The sequence below is a fragment of the Mauremys mutica genome, chromosome 5, assembly GCF_020497125.1.
Source record: "Mauremys mutica isolate MM-2020 ecotype Southern chromosome 5, ASM2049712v1, whole genome shotgun sequence".
Lineage (NCBI taxonomy): Eukaryota > Metazoa > Chordata > Testudines > Geoemydidae > Mauremys > Mauremys mutica.
The window spans coordinates 59,383,939-59,409,214 of record NC_059076.1 but is presented as its reverse complement, the minus strand read 5'-3'; the positions used below and the strand labels follow the sequence as shown (position 1 = coordinate 59,409,214).

The 25,276-nt window shown below is 44.8% G+C and overlaps 1 protein-coding gene and 1 long non-coding RNA gene across 5 annotated transcripts in view; both read left to right on the top strand.

Moving 5' to 3' along the window:
* Positions 1-19,181, top strand: part of LOC123371727 — a 48,375-nt gene extending 29,194 nt beyond the window's left edge. The window contains exons 3-4 of the long non-coding RNA XR_006579923.1: positions 17,874-18,022; positions 18,639-19,181. This is a non-coding gene — a long non-coding RNA (uncharacterized LOC123371727). The remainder of the gene's footprint in view (positions 1-17,873; positions 18,023-18,638) is intronic.
* Positions 19,182-23,839: 4,658 nt separating this feature from the next.
* Positions 23,840-25,276, top strand: part of SLC10A7 (solute carrier family 10 member 7) — a 194,301-nt gene continuing 192,864 nt past the window's right edge. The window contains exon 1 of one of the 4 annotated variants that reach the window (XM_045019558.1): positions 23,840-24,191. In XM_045019558.1, the coding sequence (XP_044875493.1) occupies positions 23,897-24,191 (295 nt within the window). In that variant the 5' untranslated portion in view covers positions 23,840-23,896. The remainder of the gene's footprint in view (positions 24,192-25,276) is intronic. The other 3 variants (XR_006579922.1, XM_045019557.1, XM_045019556.1) reach the window with 3 other exon arrangements.

The window sequence follows — 25,276 nt, the reverse complement described above, 5'->3', positions numbered from 1 at the left end:
GTGTTTATGGTGTGTTATTTGTCTGTGGATAAATAGTTGTGATACATGTGCAATAACACACCAATTTCCCCCCTAAACAAACCGAAAGAGGGAGGGACGGGGCCAGAGTGGAAACATGAACTAAGGGGTCCTGATCAATCAAATGTTAAGGTCGTCTCTAGTTTCTTTCCTACTCGCTTTCCAGTATTCAGTGAATCTCCTTAAAGGACAGTGAATATTAGGGCGACCAGACAGCAAGTGTGAAAAATCGGGGGTGGAGGGTAATAGGAGCCTATATAAGAAAAAAACCCAAAAATCGTGACTGTCCCTATAAAATCGGGACATCTGGTCACCTAGTGAATATGGAAATACCATACATTTCCCAATAAAAGTCATTATCCTGGATTCTTTTAAACAAAGCTTTTTTACAGCACCATGACACCAGTTTCACCTGCTAACTCTCAGCCAGAGGACTTTTAGTCCAAGGAACCCTAGAGAAGATTATCTCCAAACAAGATATTCTCTGTTTATAGAGTGCTTATATGGCCATCCACAGGGGAGTGATTCAAGCCCACTTTCTTTTGAAATAATTTGTGCCAATAAATTCTGAATCAGGATTTTCCTTTATCTCTCTTCTACTAGAGGAAAAAAGTCTATTGTATTTCTATGAGAAAAGCTCATAAACAGTGCAAGGGAGGAAGTACCATCATAACTCTCTATCTTACCAGAGGAAAGCAGAATTCTCCTTTCTACATTTCATATAAATAAAATTTCAAAGGACTAAAGTACTATTTTTCTTGGTTCTCAATCCCACCATGCAGATTGAGAGAATGTACTTTGTCATTGTGAACAAAGCAACGGCAGCCTCTGCTTTCTACCTGGCAGAGTTCATCATTGTTGATGGGAACCATGTATATTCTGGGATCAGATATCAGTAGTTAAATTACTTGCTACCACCCAAGAAACAGTTCAAAGCAAGGATTAGGACACAGCAGAATCTAATGAGCACCGAGAGAGGAGTCATTGAGTATGATAGTAACCTTTGCTCATATGTTCCCATTTTTCCTCCTTTAGCTGGGCAAGACCTTGGTCTATGTATTTGATAGCAAAACATTCTTTCACAGAATGTATCCCTGTTCATACTACTGGTGTGAGTATCTCTAAAAGTTTTATACTGCATCAGTTAAAAGCTAATTGGTGTTGTGAGACTCTAAATATATCATTTCTTTAATTATTTGTTAGGTATTTTCTCCCCCCAAAAGTAGTGAATGCTGACATAATTATTTCAGGTGAGAATTGCAAAAGCACCTATGGGAGTTGGGCTCTTTAATCCAGTAGGCATTTCTGAAAAGCCTGCCTCCTATTCCTTGCAAAGGTTTTTGAATTACTAAAAGTGCTGATTAATTTTAATGTTAGAGGACATATTTTACAATAGAAATTATTCTTTCCTTCTTAGGCTATATTGGCCTTATTTGACCTTCTTATGAAAAGGTAATGGATAAAAACTGTGAATAATACTAATAACCATGGTCTTTAATGTTGGATATGCATCCAAAAATGCAATAGTTTAATCTATGCACAAGAACTGATGGAGGTTTCTTCATATTACCTTAGCTGAGAAAAGTGGATTTTCAACAAAATCTGTTTTGAATAAACCACAAATAGGAATCTATTTAATCTATTTGGACAGTTGGTAGTAGTTGAACTAGATTGGAGGAAAAAAATGAGCCATAGAAGATCTTAAATTGAAGAATCTTGTTTCCTGGGTATCTGGATAACTACCTCATGGAGGGCTACTCAAACATATTGTTCTCTCTAGCAGTATGTGAAAAAATAAGCAGCAGAGTTTAGATAAATTTTAACTGGCCAATCCTGCAAACTTCTACAAGAACTGTATCACTGACTTCAGTGATACTACTCAAATGAGTAAGGGCTACTTCCAAGAGAGAGGATTCAGAGCATCAGGCCCAAGATGCTAATAGGATATGTATGGCATCTATAGAAGAGCAATATTTCTTTTTCTTATTATGTTTTTAAATGTTGACATGTTTCAACTAGAATGAGGATTAAAATGTTTCTTTCATATTGCAATAATGCCTAGGGGACAAGACTCGTTGTAGGTTCTGTACAAATTCGTAATAAAAAGATGGTCTTTGCCATGAATAGCTTCCAATCTAAGTATGAGATGAGAGATAACAGATGGATACAACAAACAGATGTAGAAAACATACTGAGGAGACAACTATGAATGGTGTGATAAGCAGCAGTCCCAGCACACCAACTTGTCTAACCATTATCAAGTTTTTGAAGGCCTCATGACAGAGGTGGGTTTTAAGTAGTGATTTGAAGGAGGACAATGCGGTGGCTTAATGGATTTTTGAAGGATACTCCTTCCATGTTGTTAGGCAAAAAGATTCTTTTCCCCAAGTATCAGGCAAGCACAGACAATACTGAAGGGTACCAGGAAGACTGATAAACAGCTTCAAAAATATGGTGCCACTGTGGCCAGTTATATACATTCTCTTATTAATTCATTTGCATTTATCTGTACATACAGAGACAGACATTGTTACAAGTCAAGAGAGAACCCTGAACAAAGATAAAAATAGGAACAGTACGTATGTATAGAGGTCATCCTAATTGCATCAAGCATCTATGGCTACTTTGTGGGGGGAAAGAGGCGGGGGGGAGGGGAGGAATGAGTGCTTACAGATATCCGGTGGGCTGTGAAGGGAGGGTTTGTTCTGTTCTAAGACGTGAGTTACTGCGCAGGCGTTTGACCACATAAGTCTATCAATTGTTTACAGTTGTCAGGGTCCTTCAGCTACTGAAGCATTCCTGCTTGATCTGCGGTTTCTGTCTTAGCTGTTAGCTAAATTTTAACTCTTGCCTGACAATGCATAAGAGGTGGTATGGGAGAGGCACAAAGGTACTTGTAAAATTTGGCAAATGGACTATCAAGGCTGACATTGGTGGAGTGAAGGCAAGTGTTGATAGCATATAAGGAATGACTGGCAGGGTGCGGATAGATTATAAAAGGCCTTAAAAGTTAACTTGAGTAGTTTGTGTTTGATGCATTGGAAAAGTCCAATTGAGGGATGCAAAGAGGGGTTGACATGCTTGAAGCATAAACCAGGAAAATTATCTTTGCAGCAGTGCTTTGGGACGGAGGAGGTTGCGGCAGTCAGTATGAGATGATGAGGGATTTAGTTGTGTGACTGGAGAGGAATGGCCAGGTATTAGAGATATTTAAGAAGAAGTGACAAGATTTAGACCTGAGCTGGATATGTGAGTCTAGAGAGAGGGCCGAGTCAAAGATGATGCCCAGGTTATGGATCTGACTGGCAGTGAGGAGATCTTATTTACAGTGACAGACACAGATTGTTAACTTTAAGGAGGAGGGAATAAGAATTCTCTTGCTGGCCTGTTCAAGTGGTCTAACTTGCTGGGGTATCACAGTATAGGCAGGGAACTAACATAAAAATGGCCATACTAGGTCAGACCAGTGGTCCATATAGCCCAGTATCCTGTCTCTGACAGTGGTCAGTGTCAGGTGCTTCAGAGGGAATGAACAGAACAGACAGTCATCAAGTGATCCATCCCCATCATCCAGTCTTAGCTTCTGGCAGTTGGAGGTTTAGTGGCACCCTGTGGTTATATCTCTGACATCTTGGCTTATAGTCATTGATGGACCTATCCTCCATGAACTTAGCCAATTCTTTTTTGAACCCAGTTATACTTTTGGCCTTACAAACATCCCATGGCAACGAGTTCCACAGGTTGAATATGCGTTGTATGAAGTATTTCCTTATGGTTGTTTTAAGCCTGCTGCCTATCAATTTCAACAAGTGACCACCAGTTCTTGTATTATGTAAAGCAGGGGCGGGCAAACTTTTTGGTCTAAGGGCCACATCGGGTTTCATAAATTGTATGGAGGGCCGGTTAGGGGAGGGAGTTGTGGCCCGGCCCCCACCTCCTATTTGCCCCCCCCCCCCCGGAATCCTGCCCCATCCAACCACCTCTTCTCCCTGTCCCCTGACTTCCCCCGGAACCCCTGCCCTGATTGCCCCCTGCTGCCCCATCCAACCCCCCTCCTGTCTCACTCCCCCCTGGGACTCCTGCCCCCATTCAACCCTCTGTTCCCCCCGACCCCTTTCCACACATCATGACCACCACTCCCCTGCCCTCTATCCATCCCCTGCTCCCTGCCCCCTTACCATGCTGCCTGGAGTACCAGTGGCTGGAGGCGCTACAGACGCTCCACCCGGCTGGAGCCGGGCCACGTCACCACCGCCACCACGTAGCACAGAGCACCAGGTCAGGCCGGGCTCTGCAGCCCCGCCACCCAGAGCATTGCGCCGGCGGTGGAGTGAGCGAGCTGAGGCTGCAGGGGAGGGAGGACAGCAGGGGAGGCGCTGTGGGCTAGCCTCCCAGGCCAAGAGCTCAGGGGCCGGGCAGGACGGTCCCGCGGACCATAGTTTACCCACCTCTGATGTAAAGGGATAAATAATATTTCTCTATCTACTTTCTCTACACCATTATGATTTGATTGACCTCTATCAGATCCCCCTCTTAGTCATCACTTTTCTAATCTCCCCTCATATGGAAGCTGTTCCATACCCCAATCATTTTTGTTGCCCTTCTCTGCACAATTCCAATATATCTTTTTAGAGATGGGATGACCAGAACTGCATACAGTATTCAAGGTGTGGATGAACCACTGATTTATATTATGTCACTCTGATATTTTCTGTTTTATTATTTATCCCTTTCCTAATGGTTCCTAACATTCTTTTAGTTTCTTTGACTGCTACTGCACATTGAGCAGATGTTTTCAGAGAACTATACATGATGACTCTTTCTTGAGTGATAACAGCTAATTTAGATCCTATCATATTGTGTGTATAGTTGGGATTATTTTTTCCAATGTGCTTTACTTTGCACTTATCAACACTGAATATCATCTGGCATTTTGTCACCTAGTCACCAAGTTTTGTGAGATTCCATTGTACCTCTTCACAGTCTGCTGTGGACTTAATTATCTTGAGCAATTTTGTAACTGTGCAGTCTGGAAAAACTCTAGTCAGGAGGTAGAGAAACACAAGTGTCTGCCAAAAAGAGTGACACTGGGGAGCCAGCGGCCTAAAAGTGGGTGCCCTCACTGGAACACAGACGGGATATACAGGTGCAGTTGCCCTGAACTGTGACAGCATCTTCAGTCAACGGAGATTGTACCGTGGCAGCAAGTTCTTCAGAATACTTTGCCCACCAGAATCACCCCTGTCTTGCTTGGGTTCAGCTTCAGCCAGCTGTTCATCATCCATGAGCTGATCTCATTCAAACACTGGGCCATCTTTGTGGTAGTGGTATGGTAGTACTTGATGAAGGATACGTAGAGCTGTGTATCATATTGCTGGCACTTGAGTCCATGTCACTTGACCAGTTCACCTAATGTCTGCATGCAGATGTTGAAAAGGACAGGAGAGAGCTTGTGGAACTCCACAGGAGGAGGTTGAGTGTTAGAGGTGGAGTTTCCTATCACTATTCATTGAGTGTGTCTCTCCAGGAAGACTCAAACTATTTTAGCACATTACTCTGGACTCCTGCCACCTCTCTCAAGCAAGATAGCAGTATTGCATGGTCAACAGTGTCAAATACCGCAGGAAGGTCCAGGAGGATTGAGAGTGGATGTCTGCTCTTTATCCATTGACAGGAGACCATCCAACAGTGCCACTGAAGTGGTTTTAGTTTAGGATTGTGCCAAGTCTAGAATGTTAGCTTCAGTTAGATGATCTTATAGCTGGCCTTTGGCTAGCTTTTCTATGAGCTTGCTCCGGAAGGGAAGATTTGACACTGGGCAGTAGTTGACTAGAACAATGTATCTATAGTAGGTTTCTTCAGTATTAGTCAGACTATTGTGTGTTTTGAAGGAAGAAAGGAAAATTCCTTCTCTGAATAATTCACTATTCTCTTTCTCTTTGCAGGATGACTCAGGGTGAGGGAAGTGGGAGAAGGGTGGCACTGTACAACAGAGTAGCTGCAAAACGGGGTATTCTAAGTCTCTGAGAGTCAGGAAATTGAGAGAAAAGAAGATGAACATTTTGTGGAGGGCAATGACTTTCTTAGAGAGAGAACAGGCATTCCTGAAGGAGCAGGGAAATAGAGGGTGGAGGTAGGAGAGCAGGGACAGGACTAGTGGGGCAGAAAGAATGATAGAGGAGGACATGGAGTGGAGAGAAATTGTGGGATAACGGGAAATCCATGATTACATCCAAATCTTTCATCAAATAGTTTCAACTGCCTTGTTTTGGATTTGATTAATAAAAAGAAGAAATAATGGCAACTTCTTGTTATATGATTTACGCAGATAGCTTTTTGAGTTGTATTTTTGTTTTTGTTTTGTTTTGAACTCACGTCATCATTCATTAGCAGTACACAATCAGGTCCTTTGTTTCAGTTCAGCTTTATTCCTATGTCCTCATGTGATATTGCTAGGCACAAAGAGTGCTGACTTTTTTTTATTTTTCTTTATTCTTCATCATTTATTAATGCCACAGATTGTGTGATGAGGAGTTGTCAACATCATCATTTACAGGTATAACTGTACAGATGTATACAACATCTGTATTTACAGGCACTGAAGTTGATTTGTCATTTAATAGCCTTTAAATTATCTCTCCCTTTCTGGCTGCATTTCTCCTCATTATTTACTATGCTTCCCAATAGCGTATCATCCATTCCTAACTACTCTTTTCTTGGTCTTTAATTTTCTGAGACAGCTTTCCTCTTAATAGTGAAACTCTAGGGGGAAAAGATTCCACAAACACGGTACCATAACTGGACATGCTCACATACCTTTCTAGGACAGGGACTGCTCTATCTCTGTTTGCACAGGACCTGGTACAAAGAAACCCTGAATCTGATCAGGGCTTCTGAATACTACTAGAAATAGCATTTTGGATAAATTAAAAGAAAAATTACTTGATTCCATCAGTGCAGTGAGGCATAGTCTTATACTGATGAGTGGGAATGCACACACAACTCTCAGATCTGGCTCGCAGGATGTGGTATTTGTATTAGAATAATAGAATCATAGAACTGGAAGGGACCTCGAGAGGTCATCTAGTCCAGCCCCCTGCACTCAAGGCAGACTAAGTATTATCTAGACCATCCCTGACAGGTGTTTGTCCAACCTGCTCTTAAAAATTCCCAATGATGGAGATTCCACACCTCCCTAGGCAATTTATTCCAGTGCTTAACCACTCTGACAGGAAGTTTTTACTAATGTCCAACCTAAATCATCCTTGCTGCAATTTAAGCTCATTGCTTCTTGTCCTATCCTCAGAGAATTAAGAAGAACCATTTTCTCCCTCCTCCTTGTAACAACCTTTTATGTACTTGAAAACTGTTATCATGTCCCCTCTCAGTAGTGTCTTCTCCAGACGAAACAAACCCAATTTTTTCAATCTTCCCTCAGAGGTCATGTTTTCTAGACCTTTAATCATTTTTGTCACCCTTCTCTGACTTTATCCAATTTGTCCACATCTTTCCTGAAATGTGGCAACCAGAACTGGACACAATACTCCAACTGAGGCCTAATCGGCGCGGAGTAGAGCAGAAGAATTACTTCTCATGTCTTGCTTACAATACTCCTGATAATACATCACAGAATGATGTTTACTTTTTTTGCAACAGTGTTACACTGTTGACTCATTGTTAGCGTGTTGTCCACTATGACCCCCAGATCCCTTTCCGCAGTACTCCTTCCTAGGCAGTCATTTCCCATTTTGTATGTGTGCAACTGATTGTTCCTTCCTAAGTGGAGTACTATGCATTTGTCCTTATTGAATTTCATCCTATTTACTTCAGACCATTTCTCCAGTTTGTCCAGATCATTTTGAATTTTAATCCTATCCGCCAAAGCACTTGCAACCCCTCCCAACTTGGTCCATTGAAGCCAAAAGAAGTTTTGCCATGTAGGGCAAGGATCTGTCCCTTGATCTTCATGCCAAATTTTCTAAAGCAGATGCATGGCTAGTCCGGGAAAAATGTGTGTGCCATTCAGGTAAACGTATGCTTGCCTACCTACCTATCTGCACACAAAATAATCTGATTTGTGCACAGAAATCAGGTTTTGCAGGCACAAACTTTCTATGAAATCTTGTCTCTTAATGCGTATCTCCTCCATCTTGTTGTCCATTCTGTAGCTGTTTATGTTGATGTACAGAAGTCACAGTGGGAGAAGACAGCATGGCCAGAGCACAGTCAGAACAGATGATGCTATGGTGCAGGGTCAGGAACAGTCAATGAGTCAACACCACAAGCCAAGCACAGACTGATCGGTTCCAGCAAAGCCAAAGACTTCCCTTCTGGGCCTTTCCTTTCCTTCAAGGAGGCCTGGGGAATCTTTCCCATTCACTTGAACTTTCAAAGAGATTGGTATATTCAAATCAGAGGGCGTAACCAGGCCCAGATGGCTGAATGGATTAAAAGTTTGTAGCCTGAGGTTCCCTCTCCCGCAGGGATGCTCTGATACTGCTGCTTTCTGGCAGCTAGGCTGTAGATCTCTGGCTCCTGGTATCTAGTTCCTTCCAGGCTTAAAAGAAAAATCCTTCCTCTATCACAGAAGCCCTCTCTCTGAAGCCTGCATCCTCTCTTTTAGTTTTTCTCTTTTGAGTATTCCCTCTAAGCTTTTGGCAGGCATTGCACAGCTGAACTGTCTGCAGGCCTGATTGTTAGCCCCTTTCTGCCTTAACCTATTAGAGAATTTGTACACCCTGTTGTGGGTTGGTTAGTTACTTTCAATACTTTCAATAGTTACTATAATACAAAGCTTGAACATACCCCTTGCTAAAATGGCCATGTGCAGAAATCCCTATGTGTTGAAATTGCAGCATAATGCAGAGGTGGGCAAACTACGGCCTGCAGGCCACATCCAGCCTGCGGGACAGTCCTGCCCGGCCCCCGAGCTCCTGGCCAGGAGGCTCGCCCCCAGCCCCTCCTCTGCTGTTCCCCTTCCCCCGCAGCCTAAGCTTGCTCACTCCACTGCCGGTGCAATGCTTTGGGCGGCAGGGCTGTGAGCTCCTGGGGCAGCGCAGCTGCAGAGCCTGGCCTGACCCAAGTGCTCTGTGCTGCATGGTGGTGGCAGCAGCATGGCCTGGCTCCAGCCGAGTGCGTGGCTGTAGCGCTGCCAGCCACCGGTGCTCCAGGCAGCGTGTAAGGGGGCAGAGAGCAGGGGGTGGATAGAGGGCATCGGAGTTCGGGGTGGTGGTCAGGGAGCAGAGGTGTGGATGGGGTCAAGGTGGTTGGGAGGAGAACAGGGTGTTGAATGGGGGCAGGGGTCCCGGGCGGGGGAGTCAGAAAGGAGGGGGGGTTGGATGGTGTGGCAGGGGCAGTCAGGGGACAGGGAGAAGTGGGGGGTTGGATAGGGCAGGGATCGGGGGGGGGCTGTCTGGAATGAGAGGAGAGGTTGGATGGGGTGGCAGGCATCCGGGGGCAGTTAGGGGACAGGGAGCAGGGGTGTGTGGATGGGGCGGGGTCTGAGAGGGACCGTCAGGGAACGGGGGGGTTGGATGGGGTAGGAGTCCGGATGCATCCGACAAAGTGGGTATTCACCCACGAAAGCTCATGCTCCAATACGTCTGTTAGTCTATAAGGTGCCACAGGACTCTTTGCTGCTTTTACAGATCCAGACTAACACGGCTACCCCTCTGATGTATGGAAGCTGGCAAATCCAGAATGCTACTGGTGAGATGCAAATAAATTTGGAGTGGGGAAGTCCACTGTTGGGGCTGTATTAGTCTAAGTTTTCAGGGCAATAAATCACATCCTGCTGCAGAGGACCGTGACTCTGGGAAATGTGCATGATATAGTGGATGGCTTTGCAGAGATGGGTTTCCCTAACAGTGGTGGGGTGATTGATGGCACACACATTCCAAGTTTAGCGCCAGACCACCTTGCCTCAGAATACATCAATAGGAAGGGATACTTCTCCATAGTGTTGCAGGCGCTTGTGGATCACCGGGAGTGTTCCACAGACATCAATGCAGGCTGGTCTGGAAACGTGCATGACGCACACATCTTCAGGATCGGTGGCCTGTACAGAAAGCTGCAGGTGGGGACTTTCTTTCCAGACCAGAAAATCACAGTGGGGGATGTGGAAATGCCCATTGTAATCCTGGGAGACCTGGCTTACCCATTGCAGCCCTGGCTCATGAACCCTTACACAGGGCACCTGGACAGCAGCAAGAAGCATTTTAACAACAGGCTGAGCAGGGGCCACATGGTAGTCGAATGTGCCTTTGGCTGTTTGAAAGCTTGCTGGAGGTGTCTCAGTGGCAGGTCAGACCTTACCAAGGATAACATTCCCATGGTCATAGCCACGTGCCGCACTTTGCATAATCTGTGTGAATCTAAGGGTGAAATGTTTGCTCGGGTGTGGAGCACTGAGGCAGAGCGCTTGGCTGCACAGTTTGAGCAGCCAGATGCTAGGGCTGTCAGAGGAGCCCAGAGAGCTGCTATTAACATCAGAGAGGCTTTGAGGAACCACTTTGACAATGAGGGGCACTAACACATGTCTGCTTTGGAGTTGCTTCTCTGGTGCATCCATGTACAATTTTGGGGCCCAAGATCCATGCAACAAAATCCTTTAGAAGCCTTTTCCCGAGAGTGAATTGATTGATATAGACTTTTGTAGAACACAGAATAAAAATGCTTGACCATTAAATACCTTAACCTTTATTTACTGTTAAAAAGAGCAAAACCTCACAACTCTGTGTAGCTCCAGCTATCATTGTTTGAGCTGTGAGAGGGGTGGAGTGATGGGGAAACTCAGGAGTGCTGTGAACTGAAAACGAATGTGTGGGCATAGAGGGGAGTGGGGTTGGCAAAGAATTGTACACGTGCATGTGCTGCAGTGGAGATCGATCACAGATCTTCTCAGTCTGCAGCTGTATCAAGGACTTGAGCATCTTTGTCTGATCCTCCAAAACTTTTATCATCTGCTCTGTCGCTTGCCTAGCAAATGCTACATTGGCTTCCCAGCACTCTTTGCATTCCCTGGTCTGTCTCTCATCATGCTGCAGCACCTCCTAGAATATAATATCTTTGCTGCATCTTGGCTTCTTCCTTAACTGCCGAAGCCGGTCGGCACGGGTGAGTGGTGTGTTCCCAGGGCCGTCCTTACCCATATGCAAAAGATGCAGCTGCATAGGGAACCAGGAAATTTGGGGCACCAAATTGCCCCAAATTTCCTGGTGCCCTACCCAGCTGCATGCTGCTCCAGCGGCCAGCCCAATCCCCCACCTGGCTGAGCCAGCCAAGAAAGCTGCCCCTATCCCTGCTCTGCCCCAGCCCCACCCCCCACCCCCCACTCCACCCCTTCCCCTGAGCTACATCCTGGGGGACTGCAGCAGGGGTCAGGCGTGCGCTGCACTCATGGGGCGGTGGGAAGTGGAGTGACCCAGCCCCAGCCCGCTCTGCCAGCTCCCAGCTGCACTGCTGGTGAGTGCTAGGGGGCAGTTCCCCCTTGCCCCCCAAATCCCAAAGCTGGGATCCAGGGGAGCAGAGTGGAGCGGGCTGGGGCCGGGTCACTGCCCTTCCCACCACCCCGTGAGTGCAGGGTCGGACCTGCCCTGCAATCACCGGGTGACAGGAAGTGGAGCGACTCGGCCCCAGCCTGCTCTGCTCCAACAGCTCATGCTGGGGGACATTTTTCCCCAGCCCCCCAAGCCTGCTCCTGCCCCCCACAGAGGCCTGGGGCACCAAAATGTCTAGAGATGGCCCTGTGTTCTTCAAGGTTTCATCTGCTGTGGACAATGCACAGAAGAGGGATTGTTACATTGTATAAAATACTATATTCTCATGGGGGCCCCTGCGCGGCCTGGGGCAAATTGCCCCACTTGCCCCCCCTCTCTGGGCAGCCCTGCCTCTTTCTGCTGCCTCCGAAGTATCCACGAGGCTATCAGCGATGGAGGTGGGGTCACCACCAAGGATAGCATTCAGCTCCTTCTAGAAGCAGCAGGTCTTAGGTGCACCACTGGAGCAATAGTTTGCCTCCCATGCCCTATGGTACGCCAGCTCCTTTATCTTCGCTGTGCATCACTGCGTGTCCGGATCATAGCCTTTTTTGCACAAGCCTCGAGAAATTTGCCCATATGTGTCCCGATTCCTACGAGTTAATCGCAGCTGCTACTGAACAGACTCCTCTCCCCATATACTGATCAGATCCAACAGCTCAGCCATGGTCCAAGCAGGAGCGCGTTTGGTGTGATAGCCAGCCATGCTTACCTGGGAAGCCACCTGGGAAGCTCACATGGGAAGCCAGCAAGCAGGAAATGAGATTAAAATTCCAGGGGCTTGTAAGGGGGAGAGGCGGGTTGGCTGCAGGGCAGCGGAGTTGAAACTGCTGACCAGAGCGGCAGCAAGGGAATTGTGGGACACTTTCTGGAGGCCAATAAAATAAATAAAAAAAAGGAGTAGCATCTACATTGGCTGTTTGTCAACAATAAAGGGAGGGGAAAAGACAAAAAAGTCTCTCACAGGGGTAGAAGTTTTTTGTTGCCAAAACTGAGCATTTTTTTCGACAGAAGTCCCATTTCAGTAGGTTCGCTATTGCTGTTTTGTCACCAAAAGACAGTTTTTGCCAACAAAACTTGCCAGTGTCAACAAGGCCTTAGCTTGCCCCACTATTCAGCAGCCCTCCCTCGTCTCAATCTTCTCACACTGAACTATCCATGGTTCTGCTACTCTTCCAGCCAGCCACGAATCCAGTCCTCTCTCTTCCAACTTCAGGCAGCAACTGACTGCTCTCTCTCTGTTGCTTCTTTATATAGGGCCCTCCTTGCCCTTGATTGGCCACTCCAGCATCCCCTCTGATTGTCTGCTTCCCCTGCAGCCACTCTAGGCCACCTGGAGGACTTCTCCTCTGCTCTTTCCTGGGGCTGGGCGAGGCAGGGCTGCGAGGCCTCCAGCCAGGGGCCTCCAGGCCTAGTCCATCCCGTCGCAATGGATCTACAGGATAATAAGATACTGGTTTTTATTTTTCATTCAAGCATTGCTCTTTGTGTTGGCTTTCAAATACACAATTTCTTTACATGAGCCAGGATTGATCCTATTACAAACTAAATGGAAATATCTGACTATTATTCATCTCATACTACAGAGTCCCAGTACAATCTGATATAGTTAAATATTTATATATTTAAGGATCATACTTCAGAAATATTGCCTGTGGAGTCAGTCAGATTGGATGAGTGGCATACAGTATGTGGATGGGTTTTAATGAACATTGTTGGGTTTAGTTATGACTTAGCTAAGTAACTATTTATGAATATGAACTAAATATGAATACGTTAAAATTTTTCCAGTTACTTCTTAAAAGTAGCCCAGTTTCAATATCTTCATAGTTAGGCCCTAACCCTACAGAGGGATCCACGTGAGTAGTCCCTTACACCCATATGATGAGGACCTTAATTTGTGAATGGGGCTGGTGTCTCAATAAGAACTAGTGTTCTTCTGATATATCACAGCAAGAAATCCTGTTAGATTCTGCAGTTTGCAATCCAGGGAAGGAAGCTTAGTTTGAATGCATGAAAAAGATGGGAAACTTTCAAAACTGTAATGTAAGTTATATGGAAAATAAGTTTTTCAGTTGGTTTAACCACAGAAATTAACCATAATTTGTCATTGTACTTCCCTTTAATAGTCAGCCATGTGTAAAAAATACAGCTCTAAAAATGAACTGACTCACCAGACAGCATTTATTTCTGGGAAAAGGCCAACCTACAAATATTTAATCACATCGCAGACTATCTTTATATTCTGTAGTGTAAGATGTATCTTGCTTATTTGTTGAATGTCTAGTAAGGTAGTAAGATGGTCATTCCTATTACAGATTTAAAAAACTGGTTGTATACTTGTGAAGAAAATACCAGTACAGAAACAAACATCATAAGATACAGAACCATGAAATCTAGTATCCTCTCTATAGTCCTGATTCAGGAGAACATCCCCTGTTCAAGACAGCACTTGAGCATGTGCTGACATCCTATTGACATCAAGGGGATTTAAGTACACACTTAAGTGCTGTTCTAATTTGGAGCCATTGTGCATAATTCCTACTACCACTGGAGTAATAAACTAGTAACTCTTGCAACTGGTCTAAGACATTTTATAATACCCAGTAGTAACCAGCAGGAGATCTCTTACAAATATATAAAGCAGTGAACTCCATTTCCTTAAGTAAAACCAGTTAACTAATGTTAACACTATAGCAGTCTCTTTCAGCTGCTGAGAAAATCTGAGATTACGCCATTAAGTGACTGTGAGAAATATAAATGTGTTGTAAACTGTCTCCCATATATTTCCACTTTCTCTCCTCAACTTCTCTATAATTAACACCTCTCTTTATCTTGTCCTTCTTGACTATCTTTGTTCTTTTCAAGTTAAATAATTTAATACCTTCTCTTTCTCTCGTTTAAGCTCTCTTTATCTTGTGATCCGCTTCCCTTTATACTGAAATCTCTGCTGTCTAAATGCATAATCAGATGACATCCATTACTGTAGAATTTAAAAATCCCAGCACATTCACTAAAAACATCTAACTGTGTAGTTATTAGACATCAAGGTATGTCATGCACGTGAGAGGATGAATACACAAAAGAAAGAGAAATTAGGAGGCTGAATGTGCTGCAGAGGGAGCCAACTTCTAGACATGATTTAAGAATTATCTGTATTGCAAGTTCACATTAAGGGCTTGTCTACACTAGCGAGCTTACAGCGGCACAGCTGTACTGATGCAGCTGTGCCACTGTAAGATCACTTGTGTAGCCACTCTATTCCAAGAGGAGAGAGCTCTCCCATCGACATAACAAAATCACCTCCATAAGCGGTGGTAGCTATTTCAGCGGGAGAAGCTCTCCCACCAATATAGCGCTGTCCACACTGGCGCTTCTGTTGGTGTAACTTATGTCACTCGGGGTTTCACACCCCTGAGCGACATAAGTTTTATACCAACAAAAATGGTAGTGTAGACAAGCCCTAAATTTAGAGTGGTGCATTCTATTCCTCTCTATCTTTTAAAATATGAAAAATGGTTACTGTTGACAAAATCCTGTTCACCGTACACAAGTAGTCCTGTTGACTTCAGTAGAACTATTTGCATGAGTCAAGCAGGCAGGATTTGGTTCCACATAACTATACATCACATAATGCTATTGGATCATGCAGAAGGAGGTGCAAGGGACATAAAGAGGCAGAAAAAGCATCTGGAAGTCTCTGAAGTGTATCACACATTCTCTTCTGGAAAAAAACAGAACAAGTTTGAAGGTTAGTAATGTATAAACTGAGAAACAGTATACAGTTTTCAACTTGTGTGCTGTGTCTAAGCCATAACCAGATTTATCCTATAATATTTCCATAGTATAATGGACAATACATTGCAGATGTACCAGCTGATGCTGAGCTCTGATCAGATCCCATTAGCTGATTAGGATACTCAAGGGAGCTGCATGGGAAACTCCTAGGGTGACCAGATGTCCCGATTTTATAGGGACAGTCCCGATTTTTGGGTCTTTTTCTTCTATAGGCTCCTATTACCCCCCACCTCCGTCCCGATTTTTCACACTTGCTGTCTGGTCACCCTAGAAACTCCTGAGGAAAGCCTAGTTATTGCAGGAAGTGGGTGAGGGTGATTCAGTATCTGCCACTCTTCCCTGAGTTAACACTGAACAATTTCCCCAATATGGTGCTATAGGACATGATAATGTTAGAAGTGCTGCCTTGCAGAACAGAGAAAATCACAGTCCTGTTTGTTGAATACCTTCTTAGAGATTTCCTCGTCCCTAGCCCCTGTGGGTAAAGTTGATCTGGCCATATAATATCAAAGGTCAGTGACTAAAATGTGCTTTATTTTACTTAGAAGATCCACATACCAAGAGACATAGTAATAACTGGGAAACAGATTTGAGATTAGAAAACAAACACTGACAAATAATTAGAGATAAGTTATGGACTCAATCTATGAAAACATCTCTGCGTAAGCCCTCTGAACATGCAGTGTAAAATACTGCATAAATCCTAAGATCCAAAGTCTATATAAAATGAGCAGCAGATACAGGTCTATGTCAGCAATGTAATTCAGCAATTGACAAGTTCTAACACATGATTAGAGTATCCCAAAAGTTCAGATCTTCTAGAAACAAGTTGTTAAACAAAGCAACCTGCTAGTCTGTTGTAAAAATGAATGTCTATTGTTTTATTTGGCAGAGACAAAAAGTTGACCCTTTTGGTGACTGGTACTAGACTTGTTATTGCACCCCACAAACTACCTCTTTCTTTCCAGTCTCAGCAAGTGATACCATAAAGAATGATATTCTAGATGTGAAAAGATTTACTTGCATGGAATATGGTAAAAATGATGGCTACCTGGCTATTTATCATCTTTCTCTTAACCATTCAGAATCTGATACCCACTCGGCTGTCGCAGCTAGCTTATTCTTCCCTTTACCTTATTGATCTTGCTGTGTATTTTACTCCTAGCAATTATTCCGTGGGTATTTTCTTATTGCCAATACTCTGTCAGTGATTTGTTATCCTATTTCTGTTTTCTGCTGTGACTCTCAATTTTTTTTAAAAAGTAACAAAGCCAGAAGACACGCATGAAACATTAATTTCCTTTGTTTTTAAAAAGTCATAAAGTTGCCCATTCTACAATGGATAGGCCAGTCCCAATTTCAAACGGCCTATGCCTTGACCTTTAAGACTAATGTGCAGGGTATTAGTAAATTCAGGATTGAATTCAGGAACAGAAAACCCTTTGGCTATAGAGATTTGTTATTGTTCCATAGGACCAATCAAAAACAGGGACATATCATGCAAACTCTCTTAAGAAACAGTTTCAAAATATATTCTACAGAAAGGCATGTGTTAGTGTTGTATTACTATGTTCTTTTGGGCTGATGCTGCAAACAATCCCGCAGATTCTAATGGGGGTTTCATTATTGCATATTTGCAAGATCAGGCCCAATGTAACAAAGGTAAACTATTAACTGTAGAAGTCTGAGTAACTTATCATTTGTAGATAAACTGATGTATATTAATTCACACTTCTACACTTTCAGTGCAGTCGTAGGGGATTTAGCCATGCAACTCAAAGTCAAAGGCATTCAGAAAACTGAAACTCTTGCAAGACTTTGGAATTGTAAGGGACAGCATCCAGTTTCTTTACTTTTACAACAGTCTGCATAGCATGCACAGAAGAGATTTTGGCTAAGCCATAACAATGGGTTAACTGAGTTTTTTAGCATACATAGACAAGAAAGTGTGCACAAGCAGCCTGCTTTCATCAATGATGTTAATGAAGCGTAAGACTGGAGTAACATAGTGGCAAATCAGGCCCTCTACGCATGTTATGAAAGTTATCAATGGAACTGAGGGCTAACATTGAATAACTGGCTCTCTTTTTTTAGCATGTGCTAATAACTGTACATGTACATCTCAAGTACGAATATTGTGGATGCATTGGCTGGTTTTTGCATGTGCCACTTACACCAACAAGACATACTTCCCTGCACATACAGCTGTAAATGCACAAATGAAGGCTAGGTGGAGGCAGCCTACAGACTGTTTTTTAAAACATTACAAGGAAGCTTAGTGGCTAGACATAAAATGACTAGGGTCCTATCTATGCCATCTATTAGGGTTGGAGCTAAGTTGTGTCAGTAGTAATACCCTGTATTATTACCTGAATAGCATTTTATTAAGGTGCTTGGAACTTCTCATTATAAGACCCTGGTTCAGTAGCTTATTCTGCCAAACTTTAAATATTTAGGCTGTAATTTTCCACAACGGGTGTCTCCCTCAGGTTGTTTGTTTGTTTGTTTTTTAAATTTCAGCCAAAATGGTGCAGCCATTTCTGAGATGCCCAGGGAATGTGGAGGAGAAGCCTGCCTGATTCAAATTCAGGAAGGACAAGAGTCAAACGTGGTCTGGAGGGAGTAGAGAGGGACAAGGAGTACATGTGGGGAAACAGGGCTGGAGACTGGTGAGATGTGGGGAGAGGGAAACTGGGTCTGGGTTTGGAGGGGAGAGTGGGTCAAGGAGCCAGGGAAGAAGACCATGAGCCTGGATGAGAAGTCCTTGGAGGGAGATTGGGACTGGATCCAGTGGGGATGGAGAACATAGGTGGGGGCATGCGGAGGTGACTGGATGCCAGAGTTGGGAAGAGAGATTGGCTGAGAAATCGGGATTAGGGGGTGGGACTTGAACTGGTTGAGCAAGAAGACTGGGGACAAGGAGTGGGAGTTTATGTGGGGAACTGGGTATGATTGGGAGGGAGACTGGGACTGGGATTCCAGAGCTGTGAGACTAGGACCTATTGGCTAAAGGGATTGAAAAGACAAGCCTCAGGAGTGGAGACTAGGACTAGTTAGGCTAGCAGGATGGGGTGAAGAGAAGAAAAGACTAGGGCAATAGATGATAAGAAGGGATGGGTACAAGTAGTGATGCCTCGGGGGGAATGAACAGAAGAGTCTGTGCCCACCACAGAACACTCGTCTCCAGAGCCTGGAATAAAAATATCACAGCCTCTCACTATTCCTTTGCTCCCAGGAAATATCAGTGAAACCCATTGTCAAATTGTGTCTCTCATCCCCTATTAGCCCTGGTCCACTAGAGGATGACAACCTACTATGAGAGTCGTTCAGAAAGCGTCTGGCTGATGATGCCCCTTCATATGCCACAATAAAAAACTGGGCTACTGAAGTTAAGTGAGGGAGAATCAGCACTGAGAATGAACTAATGTCAGGACACACCAAGTGGGCCATCATATCAGAAAAAGTTGAAGCAGTCCACAAGATGGTGATGGATGACAGAAGATCAACAGTCAGGCACATAACTGCAACAGTGGGCCTCAGCACTGAGTCTGTTCACATCATCCTCAGTTAAGACTTGGGGCATAAGAAAGTGCTGTGGAAAGTTGAGTCAAGGAGTGGTGCTTCTCCAGACCAGTGCATCACTCCACAGCACTGTGACCACAGCAACCAAATGCAGCTTTCAGCTGCTTCCCCAAATTTGGCGCTCTCAAACTGCTATCTGTTCCCTAAGTTGAAGGAAGACCTTTGTGGGAAGAGTTTAAATGATGATAATGAAGTGATCGTAGCAGTCGAGTTTCTGGACATGCAGGACAACGACTTTTACAAGATAGGCACAGCCAAGCTGCAGCTGTGCTGGACCAAGTGCATTGATGTCGGGGGGGGGGGGGCACTATATTTAAAAAATAAACAAACAATTGAATGAAAATTCTGTTTTTTTTCTTTGTCAGGCTAGAACCTTTCTGAAATACAGTGATCAGTTACCTCATTAGCTCGAGTGACAGGTCGAAGTAGTGGATCTAAAGATTATAACCCTTCACATGAACTATGTTGGTACCAATATGATACTACATAATGGAAGGTTTTTCATTTTGTCTTTTTTAAAACCTAGGAAGTTATGCACAAAAAAAGCTGTTAAAAGAACATTATTAAAGTTGCAAAGTCAAACACTCCAAAGTTAGAAAATGCCAGAATTAAGGTGGGCCAGGCAACCTTAATTTGGTTCCCTTGTGCATATGCATTCTGATAGTCATTAACTACACCAGGGGTCAGCAACCTTTCAGAAGTGGTGTGCCGAGTCTTCATTTATTCACTCTGATTTAAGGTTTCGTGTGCCAGGCATACATTTTAATGTTTTTAGAAGATCTGTCTATAAGTGTATAATAGATAACTAAACTATTGTTGTATGTAAAGTAAATAAGGTTTTTAAAATGTTTAGAAAACTTCATTTAAAATTAAATTAAAATGCAGAGCCCCGGGGACTGGTGGCCAGGACCCGGGCAGTGCGAGTGCCACTGAAAATCAGCTCATGTGCCGCCTTCGGCACATGTGCCATAAGTTGCCTACCCCTGAACTACACAATCACATAATTTTTCCAGAGGGCCCTTGTCTACTTCAGTACATAGTATGGATCTCATCTGGAGACGAATCACAGTTAGGTAATGAAGGATGCTGTTGTCTGTCTAAGATTACTGCCTCATTTGTAGCAGATGTTGGAAGGTATGTAGTGATTGAGGCAAGGGATTGCAGGAAGAACAAGGATGGTCTCATGCCCTAGAGAACTGGATTCTGCCTCTGCCACAGAATTCCTTTGTGATTCTGGTCAAATCCCTTTAGCCCAACTTTTCACAGATAGTCACTAATTGTGTATTCCTTGTTTTGTGAGTGTCTGACTTGAGACTTGGGGTCTGATGTGCAGAAGTGCTGATCACTCACAGTTGAAGTCATTGGGAGCTGTACTTTGAACATATAAAGAGCAATACAATTCTAAGATCCTAGGTGTGTCAAATAAGGCACCCAAAATTCAGGGACTTTTGACCTTAATCATTCTTTGTCTGAGTACCCCATCTGTAAAATGGGGATAATGCCCTTTGTGTGACAGGGGTGTTCTAAAAATAAATCCATTAATATGTGTGAATCACTCATATATTATAGTGATGAGTGCCATATGAAAGCCCATCAGGAAATTAATAATCCTGTCTTCAGAGCAGATAGTATAGTATACAGAGAATGGGGCATTGTGTCACACATTAGACACTGAGAATAAAACAAAATATTGAATAGGTATGCATTAAGTGAGCACCATCTATTCTGTGAACTGCAAAAAAAGTATTGATCACGTAATTAAAGACTATCATACTGCATATACGCAAGGGGTGGGGAGCAAATTAAGGGTGGACGGGAAACCTTAGTTCTGGAATTCCCTAACTTTTGACTGGTTGGCTTTGCAACCTTCATGATGTGTTTTAGTGTATTTTTGTCTTTGTATAACATTGAAGTAAATAATATAGACGTTTGTCCTTTGCTTAGTAACAATGGTAGCTCATTTGATGAGCCCTGATAAATTTGGACGTGTCTTTCAGCCCTACTGGGGCAGAGTAATGTCCCAATTACCCCATCTGTAGAATAGGGCTGGTAATGTTTGTAAAATGCTTTGGGATCCATGGATGAACTGTCCATATAAATACTGTTACCTGATGAATACTAGGTAAAAACCCATTCCAAATATATTTCAGTAGGTGCAGTCCCATAACTGTTGTAACCACCCATTGACATTGTGAAAACAGCTGCAGAACCAGTTCAACTATTGCTGGTAGCAGTTTCAAATATTAAGGCATACCACAAGAGAAGTTCTATATATAAAATACATGGACATTGACCAGAGGATGGTTCTAGTCAAATACTCACTTAAATAGGTGAGATCAGAACTGAGCTGTTAGCTATGAACAGTAAACATTTATTTACTGGAAAGCAAAAAAAAGCATATGGTCCAACTGTTCTTTGAAGCCTGAATACACCTGTGGAGAATATGCAGCATAAACTTACCTAAACACTTAAAAATCAAATATCAGGAACTGCTATGTGCTTAAAACACCACTGAACAAGGGCACTATGAAAGTACTGGTGTGAGCAGTTACAATGATAAAACGTTTCATACTTTATCATTTCCTTGTTAATGTGATTTAGAGGAAGGGGGTCATGGCCAGTCTGAGACTGGACTAATGAATCCATCAGGGAAGCTGATACAAGAGAGGAATAGAAAATTGAAAGTGCAAGTCGAGCACCAGAATCAGATTTTTATGATACTCTGTTTTAATGGAGATTTATTTAGTATTGAAATAAGCCCACTGACTTTCAGCTAAAGACTAGAAGAGAATCATATATATTTTCCTAGGTCTGGAAGCAAGCTAATTTAGTAGGTATTCATACAATAAATCACAAAAGATTAAGTTGGCTTTAGTTTATAGAAAGTGTTCCTTTTCCTGGAGGCAGGGCAGATGACTTAGAATCAGTTCAAGTGAGACAGGGAATCTGCTTTTTGTGGTGATGCAATGGTAGCGATAAGTGGATAAACTTGAAGGCAATGATGATGAATCTGCCATACATGGTTTTATCACATCACTTAAATGACCAGTAGTAATTCTTTTTTGCTCTCAGTAATTTGACTACATGCAAATACAGGATTATTAATGAAAGAGAATTAGATTTCACCATGGAGAACTTCATCATTAAGGGAAAAACATGGTTATTTGGTAAGGATCTGTAGCGCCTGGTGCTCTACACTACAGGACACAAAGGAAAACACAGTCCCAAAGAGTTTACAATTGACAGCCTTGTTCCAGCAAGAAATGTACGGACTCCTGTGCCTGCAATCCACTTTTTGTGAGCTGGAGTCCCACACCAGATTGCAGGATCAAGGCCAATATAGACAACTTTGAAGCCATTAAGCCTCTATCTATTTAGATCAATTAGAACACTTGAATTCTCAGGAAAGTACTTTGTAGGCTCTGGGGTAATCTGTATACAAAAAAACCTTTTTTATGCTAGTGTGTAGGAGCATATCTCAACCCAGGCATACACAGCCTACTCCAAACTACACACCAGTAACACCCAGTAATAATCTGAATAGAGAAACTAGTCTCCTTTATACAGTTTCTGATATTTTTCTTTTTATTGTGAACAACCCTCCTTCCAAATAGTGTATTCTACATGTCTTACACACCTCATGTTTCACAAACTGTCCTAGTGATGAATTAATCTAAACAATATTACAAAAGTCAGAACCATGATCATAGACTTAAAAACAAAATACAATGATATCTATATTTGTTTAGTAGTGCGCTATTTTTCTGTGCTGTTCCTATTCTCATATAAACAATAACTACAACTGTCAATGTTATAAATTGAATGGGGTTAGTTCAGTGGCATTCAGAAGCAAACTGGGGGCATCTGTTCTACAAGCTGGCCCAGTAAGTAAGCTTATCAGTTGTTGGCCAGAAGAAGCAATCAGTTAAACAACTTCTGGAAGGCCACTAATTGTGGTCTCCTGGTTGAAGAAAAACTTCTTGTGATGGTAGAGCCTGGAGGTGACAAACTTTTGCTTTAATTTTGAGTGATGTAGCCCTCTGGGCAACTAGTGGCTACAAACTAAGGGATCGATCCATGCTCTTCTTGCTTGGTAGTTAAAATGTAAGAGCCCTGAAGGCCAGTGGATCGAGGACTACCTTTGACGGTAATTCACGCTTACAATTTCCAGAACCTGAAACTTCCTTCTTTGCCAGAACTTGTTTCCTGCCAGACTGTGCAGCACACGCACCGGTTGCTGATTACACCCTCGTCTCCTCTACTGCACAGGGGAGTTTTCCACACCCCCTGCCACGAATAAAGAAGCGAGTTATCCCAGCAACCAGCCTCCCATGGCAAACGCGCCCGTTGGTTTGCAAAGGTCGCTCGGGAGGAGCGCGCACCTGCTGCTCTGGCTGCCCCCCCGCACCCCCCCGCACCCCCTCCCTGCGGGCCCCGCCCGCTGTCACAGCTGCGATGGAGGCGGAGCGCGGCCAGCCCGGCCCCGGGGAAAGGCTCCAACCCCAGGAACTGAGAACCCGAGTCGCCCCGCCCCCTCGCTCGCACGTCACACGCGGGGCGTCACGGACACGTTGTAATGTATCAAAAAAGCGCGCAGCCCCTAATCGCTGCCTCCTGCACCGGCCCCGGCCCCGGCCCCGGCCCCGCCGCCGGGAGGGGTTCCCCGGGCGGGCTGGCTGGCTGCAGCTGAGCCCCGGCGGCGGGAGCGGCTGGCTGGCGCTACTCTGCGGTCCCGCGCCCGGCCGCAGCCGCCGGTGCCGGCTTGAGCTAGCGGGGCTGCCCCGCCGGGGGTAGCCGCGTAACTCCGCGCCGGGGAGGCAGCGGGCGCCGCAGCCCGACCCCCTCTGGTCTCGCTCGGTGCCCGGGCCGCCGGCCGGCGTCCCCTTGCCGCGGGGGGCAGCGCGGGAGCTGGGGGCCGCGGCGGGAGCCGGTGCGAGTCTATTAGCAGGTGCGTGGTAGTGATGGCGGCTCGCAGTGAGACTGTCCCTGTCACTGGCTACTACTCCCGGCTCCTGCCCGCCGCCGCGGCAGCCCCGCTCCGAGCCCGCCCTTTGCAGCTGCAGCAGCAGCAGCAGCAGCGCCGCCGGGCAGCGGGGGCCCCAGGCCGGGCGGCCGGGAGGCGGCAGCAGCCCGCGCGCAGCGCCGCGCCGCGCAGCATGGGGCTGCTGGAGCGGACGAGGAAAGAATGGTTCATTCTGGGGATCGTGCTGGTGATCGCCGTGGCTAAGCTGGAGCCGGCCATTGGGGCGAAGGGGGGTAAGTCCGGTCCGTGCCGGGCTCGCAGAGCCCCGGGAGCGGGAGCGGGGCGGGGGGCACGGAGCAAGGGCTGGCGGTGCCCTGCGCGGCGCTCCCAGCCTAGCCCCTCTCGCGGCTTGCTCGCTTGCAGGCGGGGGTGGGGGCAGCGCCCCTTGCTGCAGGTCACTAGTCTCGGGGTGAACCAGACCAACCCCGAGCTGGACTCGGGGGTTACGGTCAGGGCACAGCATCCTGCTGCCCCAGAAACGTAGCGTCACTCGGCCAAGCCCTGCTCTGATCGTGGCCGTTGCTTCCAATAACGGGGTAAAATTCCCACCCCACTGGGGCGTTTGGATGCGCAGGTTATGGGCCGCGGAGTTCACGCGGCTGCCCCCAGCACAGGGCTCCAGGGCGCACACTGACACGTTGCACTGAGACCCAGCACGACTTCCGTGTGCTGGAATTGAACGGCGGTACTGTGCTAGCTACCAGCACAACCCTGCTCAGTCGGGAAGGGTGGATGTTTCTGCAGCTGTCAAACTTGAAGAGAAGTTGTTTAAAAACAAAGAGTGAGGTTTGTCAGAGTCTCATTGAAATATACACCGTAAAATCCCTCCTCACAAGAGAGAGGAGACACTTTAAAATTACCTAAAATGAGTCCAAAATTAAGGAACCTCCTTCCAAACGAGTGACACTAATAACTGGAGAAATAACGTTTAATCACTCTCAAGTTTTAAGCGATGGCAAATCATATTATAAGGGATATGTTTCAAATGTGGGGAATTCAGTCTTGCTAGTCCTAATTTTTTTTAAACTGAGTTGAGTTCCTTCTTTATATCAGAAACTCATCAGTAAATATTAATATATATGGATTTTATCTTAAACTTCAGTCGTAATCTCAAGCCTTAATATAGCCTCTAAAGTGTCAGCTTCAAATAAAAACTAACTTAATGTTGTAACTTTGAAATATGTAGCATTTTAGGCAACTGCATGCTATTGTTTACCTTCAGTGTGCAAACTTTAGTGTCAGGCTCAATGCTTAAACATCAAACAGGAATCATGCTCTGTCTTGTTCAAATCTCAAAATATAATAGAATTTTTAAAAA